This window comes from Nelumbo nucifera, chromosome 2, assembly GCF_055504915.1.
Source record: "Nelumbo nucifera cultivar China Antique chromosome 2, China Antique-T2T, whole genome shotgun sequence".
Taxonomy (NCBI): domain Eukaryota; kingdom Viridiplantae; phylum Streptophyta; class Magnoliopsida; order Proteales; family Nelumbonaceae; genus Nelumbo; species Nelumbo nucifera.
In genome coordinates, this window is record NC_142650.1 from 13,340,189 (window position 1) to 13,352,769 (window position 12,581).

The 12,581-nt window shown below is 40.8% G+C and overlaps 1 protein-coding gene across 12 annotated transcripts in view; it reads right to left on the reverse strand.

Moving 5' to 3' along the window:
* Positions 1-12,581, reverse strand: part of PRT6 (proteolysis 6) — an 82,153-nt gene that overhangs the window by 13,071 nt on the left and 56,501 nt on the right. For 8 of the 12 annotated variants that reach the window (XM_010258630.3, XM_088898974.1, XM_010258628.3 and 5 more), the window contains 7 exons: positions 10,924-10,975; positions 10,183-10,834; positions 8,279-8,487; positions 7,642-8,183; positions 7,458-7,562; positions 7,305-7,371; positions 7,093-7,170 (listed from right to left, as the gene is read on the reverse strand). In XM_010258630.3, the coding sequence (XP_010256932.1) occupies positions 7,093-7,170; positions 7,305-7,371; positions 7,458-7,562; positions 7,642-8,183; positions 8,279-8,487; positions 10,183-10,834; positions 10,924-10,975 (1,705 nt within the window). The remainder of the gene's footprint in view (positions 1-7,092; positions 7,171-7,304; positions 7,372-7,457; positions 7,563-7,641; positions 8,184-8,278; positions 8,488-10,182; positions 10,835-10,923; positions 10,976-12,581) is intronic. The other 4 variants (XM_088898975.1, XM_088898976.1, XM_088898973.1 and 1 more) reach the window with 1 other exon arrangement.

The window sequence follows — 12,581 nt, forward strand, 5'->3', positions numbered from 1 at the left end:
ATACTATACTAGCCGTACAACTCAATAGGTCTACAAAATTACAAAAATACCCCTGCGGGTACTAAACCTGCGGGTACAACTCAACAGCTGCCATCAATATTGCTACTAATTCAGTCCTGCATGATAGGACGAAACACATTGAAGTGGACAAGCACTTTATTAGAGAGAAACTTGTAAATGGAGAAGTGTGTACTCCATATGTCAGCTCAGAAGAACAACTTGCAAATATCTTCACCAAAGGTCTTCATCATGTGCGGCACAATGATTTGTGTGACAAGTTGGGCATGATTGACATCTATGCCCCAACTTGAGGGGGAGTGTTGAAATAATTTAGTTATTTGTGTTAGGGTCTGTTTGGTTAGTTAAAGCGTTTTTTATTTCTGTTATGTCTGTTAATGTACTCACTTACAGCAGGGGCACAAGGGTCTTTTCTGTTATTTCTGTTATTTCTGCCGCCCTATATAATATAATAAAAAGCTGGCGCCGCCAGTACTGTTCTATTGCTCCAAACTTTTTCTTCTTCCTTTCTTCCTTCTCCTTTCTCTCTTCTTTCCTTCTCTTCTCTACTTTCTCATATTTAAATCAGATTTATTGTCAAGAACTATCAAATAGATTTAATGTTTTCAACCACTGAATTGCCCTTGTCAGAACACAACCCTTAACTTTCTTCCCAAACAGTCCCCAAGATTGCTGCTCTGATACACTTCCACATAGTTCTCCTTCGCTTTGTGTGCCACTCAATAGACAGACTAAACAAGCTAATACCAAATGGCAAGTTCCACCTACACTCAAACAGCCCAAAAATCCAATTCCACAAAGCTGCAGCAAAGGAACAAGAGATCAGTAAGTGGTAACAGTCCTCACTCTGAACTTTACAACGGACACACCAATTAGGGGATAAACACCAATTTGGTCTCTGTTCTTCCTGGTAGAAGTATTAGCCACTGCTAACCAACTCCTCCAATGATCATCAAAGGAATGACTATCAAATAGATTTAATGTTTTCAACCACTGAATTGCCCTTGTCAGAACACAATCCTTAACTTCTGAAACACTTCTTTCCTTTTTCAGAAAAAAAAAATCCAGTATTTCTTTCTTCCCAAACAGTCCCCAAGATTGCTACTCTGATACACTTCCACATAGTTCTCCCTCTCTTTGTGTGCCACTCAATAGACAGACTAAACAACAAGCTAATACCAGATAGCAGGTTCCACCTACACTCAAACAGCCCAAAAATCCAATTCCACAGCTGCAACAAAGGAACAAGAGATCAGTAAGTGGTAACAGTCCTCACTTTGAACTTTACAATGGACACACCAATTAGGGGATCAACACCAATTTGGTCTCTTCCTTTGCGGGTTTTCAAAGGTATTAATCTTACCATAGTAGACTTCCCAACAGAAAACAACAATCTTTGGGGGGATGGGTCTAGTCCAGACTTCTTTAACTGGGAAAACCCTGGGTGCAGGAGTAAAGGGATTTGAAAAAGGAGGAGCAAGTAAAGTTGCCTTCGTGTTCAACAAAAAATACTATCACTCAATGACACCATGCCCAAAACAAATGGCATTTAGCTTTCCCAGTTTCCGTCTGATTGATGAGATTAGTCTCTATGGATGGGTAATAATCTATCATAAAAAACACCAATATCAACCCCAAATAAGTTTTTAGCCACCCAGCTCTAAGTTCCAAGGGCAACATCCTCTTCAATTTCCCCTCATTATTAATGATTGGTCACTCCAAGGTAACTAAAGTAATCATTATATGGTATCTCCTAATCATCAATAACCTGTTGGCACTACAGTTTCTACTAAAATTGCAATACATGTATACCATATTGATGGGACCCTCACCAGGAAAGACCTTTCTCCCAAAAACTGTCCCAGATCTTGCCAGTTTCTTCCTTTCCTCTTTTTCTCATTCATGATGTGCATTAGTTGCTTGCCCCTAAACTGCAACACACTGGTCAATCCATTGTAAATTCTCATGCAGATCTAGTTTTTATCAAACTCACAGCAAAAGGTTATACTAGGAAAGTTGGGAATAACCACTGCAAAAGTGGTTATTCCCACTCTCAAACAAAAGCACTACTCCTCATACATGTGTCTACCACACAAATGGTAGTTACCTCAACTCTCAAAAAAGTTAATGGGGCCTACCTCCACTAAAAATAAAAATAAAAATAAAACAAAAAACTCATTTCAAATATTGTAAGATCCATAAAGTGGGATGTTATTTAGAAATAAAACTTTATTCAATCTGTTAAAATTAAATAACAAATCTATACATAAAAAAATCAAATAAAATAATGGCCTAAATTAACAACATAAAAAATGGGTATCAAACAAAGTTGATTAAAATACATAAATAGAAAAGCATCCCAAAAGTGGTTCTCCCACTCTCAAACAAAAGCATTATTCCTCATACATGTGTCTACCAATTCAAATGGTAGTTACCGCAACTCTCAAAAAAGTTAATGGGGGCTACCTCCACTAAAAATAAAAGTAAAAAAAAAAAACAAAAAACTCATTTCATATATTGTAAGATCCATAAAGTGGGCTATTATTTAGAAATAAAACTTGATTCAATCTCTTCAAATTAAATAACAAATCTATACATTAAAAAATAAAATAAAATAATGGATATCAAACAAAATTGATAACACAAACAGAAAAAAAAAATCAGACTACTGGTCCTATACTTAGAACGGGGAAACTTGATGATAGTTTTTTCGGGGAAATTTGGTGATCGTTTCAAACAATGTTTTAAAACGTGGAGACGTGGCGCGAGGTGTTCCACTACCTAGAGGCATGAGGCGTAGTTCAGAACACAAGAGGAGTAAGCCTCCTTAAGAGGAGGGGGGTTAGGAGGAGAATGAAGAGGGAGGGGGGATCTCATTTTTTCTTTATTTTTAATAAAAATCTTTTATATTAACAAGAATAAAGATGCATAACATTAGTTGAAAGGGGGGTTGGGGGCAAAGCCCCCTAGCTGAAGGGGCAAGGGGCAAAACCACTTTCTTTCCCCTTATCTTTTCTTCCCTTCCCTTTCCTTCTATTTTCTTTCCTTTTCTCTTTTTTTCTTCTCTTTTTTTTTCTTTCCCTTCCCTTTCTTTTCATTTTTCTTTTTTTTCTGTCTTTTTATATAAGATGTGCATGAGGCGTAAGCCTCTAGCACGCCTCATGAAAAAAGCGCGCGAGGCGTACACCTCTTGCACCTGAGGTGTACACCTCAAAGGTGTCAGTGCCTTCTTGTAACAAGGTTCTCTTCGTCGCACCATCAAGTGCCATCCACTGTGCCTTCAGCCGCAACTCCAACGTCCAAGTGTGTGCCATGGGTGGGCTAAACATGTACTTTTGTATGGGGGGCTGCCAATGGCAATATTGTAATATTGTAGTATGCTTTTTCATCTTTTTGACGTTTCTTATTGTCACTCCCCCAAAAGCTTAACGTACTCTTTGAGGGGAGGTAGGTAGTCGAGTGAGCTCATAAGCGTGTAAAGGTTAAGCACGAGATCCCCTCGACACTGTACTGTGTGCTTGTGCTTACCACCGATTTATGCAATACAAGTAGCCTTTTGCTAATTCGTGTGCCTTCTTGTTGCCTTTGTGTGTGTGTTTGCTTTGTTTCGTAGGCTTACTCGCCCATTTCGAGTGCCGCACGGGGCCCCAGCGATTATCCCCGTGACAGTTGGTATCAGAACGGGTTGCTCCTCAACGCTCGTGACCCTTGCATAGCAACACTAGTGGTGGCACAATGAAGCACAACAAGGAACTCACCGACGAGATTAGGCATGGCCTTGCCCATGCGAGGGAGACTGATGAGTCTCTAGGCGTTGAAGCCACTACAGAGAAGACCCCAGGGGGTCGCACATCCAAGACAAGCAAGCTTGACAAGTCAGTTGACGCGCTTGCTGCCTTCGACACACGCATCCTTCGCTGTGAAGTGACTGTTGGGGAGATGCGTGACCGAGTAGAAGAAATCCACTTGAATGTGGAAACAATTGAGAGCTCCGTGGTGGAGCTAGAAGCCCGTTTAAATGGCATTATGAACGAGGTCCAAGACGTCCTGAATAGAACCCTCAAGGAAGTCCTTGGAACAAAATCCCGACAAGAAGGGAGCTCATCTCGATCCGACATCCAAGACCAGGTGGATGAGATGAGAGCTGAATGGGTGGCCATGAAAGTGGCCATGGCCTCTCCCTCCGACCTCCAGACTCAATTGGATGATCTTAGAGGAGACATGACGCTCCTCAAGAGACTAGTGGCCAGCACTCCAAGCCCCTCCACAACACTGGCTCCTGCTCGTGTGAAGATTCGGGAGCCTACACCTTATGCCGGCTCCCGAGATGCTAGAGAACTTGACAACTTCTTGTGGCAAATGGAACAATATTTCCATGCCGCTGGCATTGATGATGACCTAACGCAAATTCGTACGGTGATTATGTATTTGACTGACATTGCTATGCTATGGTGGCGCAGGCGATGCCAAGACATTGAACGGGGTACGTGCACCATCGAGACATGGGCTGATTTCAAACGAGAACTAAAGCGGCAATTCTACCCAGAGAACGTAGAGTACCTGGCACGGAAGAAGTTGAAATCACTCAAGCATGAGGACTCACTCCACGATTATGTTAAAGAGTTTTCAGCCCTTTCCTTGGAGATCACGGACATGTCCGACAAGGATCTACTGTTCAACTTCATGGACGGACTGAAGCCATGGGCCGAACTAGAACTCCAACGCCGCAACGTGCAGGACCTCGCCACGGCAATGGCAGTGGCGGAGCAACTCAATGAGACCAGCTTGTCAGATGAAGAAACCCCTAAGCCAGAAAACCCGCGTTCCCCTAAATCGAGTGGGGGAGCAAGTCCTTCACGCCCTCCGTACGACAACTCCAGCTTCAACAAGCCAGCGAGACAAGACTATGGGAAGAAGCCACAAGGAGAGCAAGGCCCTCAGCACCGTTACAAGCCCAGAACCATTGGGTCCCCAATTTCTTGCTTCCTTTGTGGGGGAAATCACTTGGTTCGCAACTGCCCAACCAAGAAGAAGATCAATGCCCTTGTCGCCAAGCTCAGTGATGACGAGCAAAGTGATGAGGAAAAGTCGGTACGGGCGCCTAGAGTGGGCGCCCTTCAACTCTTTAACGCCATGGTGAAGAAAGGGCCCAATCATGAAAGGCCGAAGAAAGCCCAAAGGGGGCTGAAGTATGTAGACATCCTCCTCGGCGGGAAGCAGACTCAAGCCCTTGTTGATACAGGGGCCTCCCACAACTTCATCTCAGTTGCCGAGGCCAAGCGACTCAAGCTGAACACTATGAAAGAGACAGGGTGGATCAAGGCCGTGAACTCCGGGGCAAAGGCGATTGAAGGCATGGCTCGTGGGGTTGACCTCCAAGTTGGGCCGTGGACAAGCAAGATTAATCTTTCAGTGGTACCCCTGGATGACTTCCGAGTTGTCTTGGGAATGGACTTCATGAGACAAGCAGAAGCAGCACTCCTACCTCACATCAACTCTTTATGCATCTTGGACGAGCGCTCCCCTTGCATGGTACCAGTTACGACTTCTACTAAGGTTCATGGGAAGCAAGTTTCTGCACTACAACTTTATCACGAAGAAGCCTTGTTCAACACCAACCTGAAGGAAGCAGAGAAGTTCCCCACTCCACTGGCGGAAGAAGCCGCCCCTCAAGCCAACAACTACAACAGCAGCAGGAAGCAGCAGGCCATCCAGCCGTCTACACCTCTCCAGCAACAGGGTTCGTGCGTGTCAACAACCACCAAGCAAAGCAGAAGACCCAAGGCCGTGACAAACTTTGCCCACACCTACTGCCACAACCATCGGGGAGAGCGAGTGCCACCTGAGCCATTTAGGGGCCACATTCACATTATCCCTCAAGATAAATCCCGTAGTAGCCTTGCGAGTCACCCTTGGGGAAGAATGCATGGGAACCAACACCCAAACAATCCAAAATACCATTTTGACCTAGCCTTGGCCACCAACCTTCCTACCACCATCAGGAACAAGTCAAAATCCTACCTTGAAGCAGCCAAGCAGGGACTTAACTTAGGGGCTAGCCATAGGTTTTCCCCACCATCGAGAACATCCACTAGCAATCTACCCAACCTACTATCTGGGCCTTGGAAGAAACCCGGTTCGTGGAGCAGTCGAAGAACCTTCTTTCACCAACAAGAAGTTGAAGCCTCAAGCAGTAGTTGGAAGAAACCCGGTTCGGGGAGCAGTCGAAGAACCTTCTTTCACCAACAACAAGTTGAAGCCTCAAGCAGAAGCTAGTCTTCGAGGACGAAGACTGAATTGAGTGGGGGAGACTGTAACAAGGTTCTCTTCGTCGCACCATCAAGTGCCATCCACTGTGCCTTCAGCCGCAACTCCAACGTCCAAGTGTGTGCCATGGGTGGGCTAAACATGTACTTTTGTATGGGGGGCTGCCAATGGCAATATTGTAATATTGTAGTATGCTTTTTCATCTTTTTGACGTTTCTTATTGTCACTCCCCCAAAAGCTTAACGTACTCTTTGAGGGGAGGTAGGTAGTCGAGTGAGCTCATAAGCGTGTAAAGGTTAAGCACGAGATCCCCTCGACACTGTACTGTGTGCTTGTGCTTACCACCGATTTATGCAATACAAGTAGCCTTTTGCTAATTCGTGTGCCTTCTTGTTGCCTTTGTGTGTGTGTTTGCTTTGTTTCGTAGGCTTACTCGCCCATTTCGAGTGCCGCACGGGGCCCCAGCGATTATCCCCGTGACATTCTGGCATACGCCTTAGGGCATTTTGGGAGTGCCTCGCCTAGAGGCGCACCTCCAAGCGTACGCCTCCCACGCCTTTTAAAACACTGCTTATTTCTACAAAAATATTTTTTAGAAAGAGTAGGCCACATTTTTATTAATAAAATAACAATAAAAACTAACTCAAATCTTAGTTTTCTCGATTGTTCCTTTGTCAGTGAAAGGTTTCACCAAACAAGAGAACATCTGGTGGAACTTGACACCATTCACCAATACAAATATATAATGCAATTTACCCATTAAAAAACTAATAATATACAATAGCACTTAGAGATCAATCTACTTACTTCTTCACCAAAGGCATCCAAGTAAGGAGAGGGCCAAAATGACTGTCGTGCATTTCTTTGCAGTAAGATTGTTGTTTTCTATTGCAAGAGCAATAATCATTAGTCATTTTCAGGCAGCAAAAAAGCATTGTGTTTTACCTACCCAGGACTTTTATCAAGAAATGTCTTCAAGTAGACCAGAAAACTGAACTGAATTAATGTTTAAAGCATACCCTGATCAAGAGAAATACTCCAAATCCAGCACCACAAGATATTGCATGAGTTTGGCACGTGCGTTCCCTTGAAGAATTGCCAATGAAAAATGTCAAAGTTGCATATACAGAGAGAGAGAGAGAGAGAGAGAGAGAGAGAACAATATACGAAACCTGCAGCATTGCTTCCATGCTGGACAGCACAGTCTACCACATAGCAAGCATAGAGCAGGATCATCCTGAACACCTCCGCAATCAGGGCACTGCCTTTTGATATACCTGATAGAGTAAAATGAGATTAAATAGTGTAAAAAGGAAGCAATAGGTCTTCCATTTCAAGAACAATGTTGAAACTAACCTCTGCAAAAGATCTTGATAAACATGAGGAAGATTCATCAATTTAAATGGAACAGCTGGAGTAGAGTGCAATGAGCGTCCATAACGACAACCCTGGAATTCCTTGCAGAAATGACTGAGCCATTTCACACCTAGAACATGCAACATTTCATCTCTGAAAACAACATCCAGAGAGGGAATCTTAAACATGTTCTCCAGTTCTTCAACCTCTTTAAGTTCTAAGAGAAAGCCACTAGTGCTTTCCAATGCATCATTGTTCACATGTGAAGATAATGCACCCAACCCATGAGATCTATCGGAGAATGGTGTTGGCATCGAAGAGCTTAGCAATTTCCAGAGCAATGCACACCTTCGCAAATAAGGAGAACTAAATCTGCGAACCATATCTTTAGGATGGCAGGACAAATCAATATAGTTTGAGACAAAGTAATCTTGAACAACTACAGATTCTCCCTTAATCTTGCAGAGGTCACTAACCAGGCAATTTCCCTTTGCTAATTGACTGATATCCACATTAAGATTTCCATGACATGTAATTATTGCCTGCAAAACAAAACATCAATGTAGAAAAATTCAGACTAAAATAAAATCTTAAGAAATCCAACATTTTCCATAGTTTCTGGAGTGTTGTAACAGACCTGAATTATACAAACAACATAGAAGAGATGCACAAGAGATAAGAAAGATTCCACGGATGTTAGAAATGGGGATGGAAGGCAAAAAAGAACCCACATCAACGATGAAAAAGGATCGTGAGCAAGGACAGGATCTGCAGCTCGTTTCCAAAACTGGATATCAGGATATGGTACTCTTTTGTCAACATGTTTCAGGATAGATGACATACTACCTGCCAAGTATAATGTCAATGGTAAGATCAATAGAAGGCAAGAGAGCAAGAGGAAAAAGCACTGTACAGAATATAATATTTTTTTCCCAGAATACATGAATAGCTTTTAACCATTGCAACAATTAGAACTAGTGAAAGCAAAATCAAAACAATTCAATATTTATACAACTAAGCTTTTGATTAAATTGTTATGCAGATGCCACTTCTATCAGCAATGCAATAAAGTCAGAAAAAATTATGTAAATTTGTAACAACACACAAAACTAAACCAAGTATCATTTTTTTCATACCGAACCACCACAAATTTTAGAATTAAAAAAAAAAAAATGTTGCTGTCCAAAACCCAAAAGCAAGTTACTTTTTCATATGAATGTTAATATTATATGTTTTTCTACTTTTTCATTTATCGAAGCTTTCCCTCCATCGTCTCCTTCCCTTCTCAAGCATTTTTCCTCTTTGTTTGTTTCTACCTGCAACTATACTCTGTAAAAGAAAACTTAGGAAGCAAATATCAAAGACAATCGGAAATCGCAAAGGGACTTCACATCGCTCAGACGTCGGACGTTTCAACTTCAACTTCTATTGGCTTGAGTGTTAAGGTAAGGTCTTGACAAGTTCATTGATGAAGGACGATAGAGCATTGCTTGTGAGTTGGGCAAGGTTCAAAATACGAACTCTTACTGTGGTCTTGATCCTCCCGTCCACAGCTTTGCCAGTGAACCCACCCATGCAAGTGTCCTCATTTGTCAATGCCGCCCTGAATGTTTCCCTCACAAACGCTCACTCCATTTCAACCATGATAACAGAGCTACCAAAAATCCACGGAATGAAGCCTACAGAGGCTGCAGCAATACAAGACTGCACCAAGACCATTGGAGACTCGGCCGATGAGCTGCAGAGGTCTATGGCAGAGATGAGTCGTTTGGGGGATCCCAACTCGGTCTTTCGGATAAGCAACATCCAGACATGGGTGAGTCATTGTATAGCTCATTCTACAGTGTTTACAAATCGTAGGTCATAGATTCACAAGAAACTTGTTTATCCCACTCGCTTTATTTCTTTGTCAATTGTTTTAGATTTTTATAGGTTTTTTGTTCTCTTTCATTTCTTGTTTTTTGTCTATCTTTGTCATTCATATGGCATATCATTACAGAGATTGTTTCTTCGTCTAGTTTCAAAGTTGGTATTTTCAGTGTAAATGCAAGGAATTAGTTGAATTCGAATCACATCAAATATTCGATTATATAATCAAATTCGAATTTGGTTTGTAATTTTAAATATTCGTCAAATATCGAATCGAATTCAAATAATTATTTTTGAATTCAAATTTGGTCTGATTCGATTCAAATTTGCTCCATTTACAGGCCTACATGCATCATTTTACCATGAACCTACCATCATGAGAACCAATCTAACATATCAATGGTAGAACTGCAGACTGATGTTTCTGCTACAAGATACTGCTCCTATAGAAGGAAAAAGGTAACCAAACACAGGCATAATACCACATTGGCTCTATGTAGACCGAACTGATGCAGGCAGTAAACAATATAAAGAGTACATACATGATTAAAGCATATGGCACACTAACCAATGGGCTTCAGCAGTATTGAAAGTTGAAAAATAAATAACATCAATGATACTTCTTCACATTAGCAGATGTCAAGAGACAAAAGGAATCAAACAAAATCATACCTCTTCTACTACCTGAGCTAGCAGAAAATTCATCTATGGAGACACCAGAGCAAATAGATTCTGCCATAAGTTGAACCCCTCTAAACCTCAGAAGCACCTGAAGAAAATTGTCACTCCGAGTTCTCTGGACAACTTGGAGCAATAAGGACAATATAAATCTAGTAGAAGATTCAAGTTCGTTATATAAAGGTATAAGCCCAGGGGTTGAGCTTCCTGCATGCATGTAAGATCTTCCACCTCGAGCAGCAATTTCTGCAGATATGAGAGCGTATTTAAGAGTATCCCACAAAATCATTGAATGGATTACTCTGCCAGATGCTGAGAACTTGTCATGTCCATCAGGAGAATACATTTTACAGAGAGAGTTGAAAACAGGTTCTAGAGTTGGTCTCATCCTTTTGCCACGCTGCGATGAGAAGGCTTTTACAGTGTTGCTTTTCCCAACCATATTGGCCGCACTTTGAAGGAGAGATAGAGCTTGTTGAATAAGAAGAACATTCGTTTCTAAACATGATATGATTGACAAACCAGCAGTTTCTGTTGAACTAAGGTTTGATGACATCATCCGCTCCCTAACATTGCCACGATAATCAGGGAATGTGGGTAAGACTGAATTTGCAAGTCGGCGGCAAACAGGACAGAGGAATTCTCCCTGAAAATAACAAAAATAGAGAAACATGGTACAATAAATAACCATTATATTTGGTGAAGGAAATAACACAGTAAAGAGAAAACATGTACCTGATCCAAATCCACAATGTGACCACCTTCGAAGACAATTCTCCTAAGATATCTATACGAACAATTTAAGAGCATAATTTTAGAACTCACTTTCTGAGCATATAATGTACTAGGAAATCTTCTAAGTAGAAAATTTATTCACTTAATCCACAGAAAATGGCATCATGATACAAAAATCAACTAGGTAAAGTACAGTAATTCTTAAAGTTGAACTATTCATAAAGAGATATTATATATTTTATGCATATAAAAGATTCTTCAGGCTTTTGCAGTTCAGAAAGTAAGCAAAATCCTTTTCTCCTTTGCAAGTAAAAAAAAAAATCAGTAATTAAATGGATACATGCTACAAATAAATTGTAATGTATTTATATACTAATCTTCATTTTCTAGAGCCCGTGCAGGTGCAATTACAATGTGGCTCTCTCTCAAGGTGCCATGGTTGAGTATAGATAAGTAAAGGAAGGGGAAATTGTTAAAAGACATGTAATCCATGGGGCAGGTGAAGTTTGTCAAACTTGTTTTGTCACCTTGAGACATACATTCAGATTCATATCAGACTCATTTGAAGACCAAAAGGGATTGAAATTTTGGATTCAGCCCTAACATCATAGCCAGTCCTGAACATATAAAACAGAAACCTAGTCCATAATAGCCTCAGATTTCCTTCCCTAACCAAATTGCACCCCTGAAACCATGAATGTGGCAGAAATGTGAATGCTAAGATGGATGAGTGGGAAAGCTAGAAAGCATAGTTGTCAAGGCAACAAAGCACTCTTGAGGCTCGCCTCACTCAAACGCTAAGCAGTTTTGTATACTATGTTATAAAATGCTATTACATTCTCAGTTTTTTGAGATTATACATATAAAATAGACATTACTAAACTAAAATAATCATCTTGTGTGTTATATACTAATTTCTTTTTATTGTTTTCTTATTTTTTTAGGGTTTAATAAACATAGACATTGCTAACTGCTGTATTGAACCCTCAAAGATTTCAAAACCTGAACCCCAACAAGGAAGAACTTAATTTTGTCTAATAAACACATTTTCTTCTTTTCTTCAACATCTTCCTCTTCATCTTCTTCTTCTTCTTTTTCCATAACAAAAATAGGGTTTCAGCCCGTATATTTTTTTTTTTTTTGAATTTTCTTTTCTTTCTTCTTTTTCTTCTCATGAATATGTTGATTTTCTAGAGACTTCAACATGAAGTTTATACTTTTCTTATGAAAATTATGGATAATTATTAAGGAAATATGGTTATGGAACCTAAGGATCTACCCTAGGATATATGTTTTTACGTAAAAAAATCCATCGCCTAGGCGACTAGGTGACCAAGCACCCCTTGTCGCCTAGCTTCACCTTGGTGCCATGAGAACTATGCTAGAAAGGATAGGATTAGGAATGAAGTTGTCCATAGGAACCTAGGAATAGCTCCAATAGGTGATAAAATGAGAGATTGTAGACTAAGATGGTCTGGGCACGTGCATAGAAAACCACCAACTGCCCCAGTTAGAAGTGATTTGTTACACATTAAAGGGGCTAGAAGAGCTCAGGGTAGACCAAAAAGGACAAGGGTAAGTAGTAAGAAATGATATAAGAACTAATAATTTAGCAGCGGATATGAATTTAAATAAAATCGATTGGCAAAACAGGATTC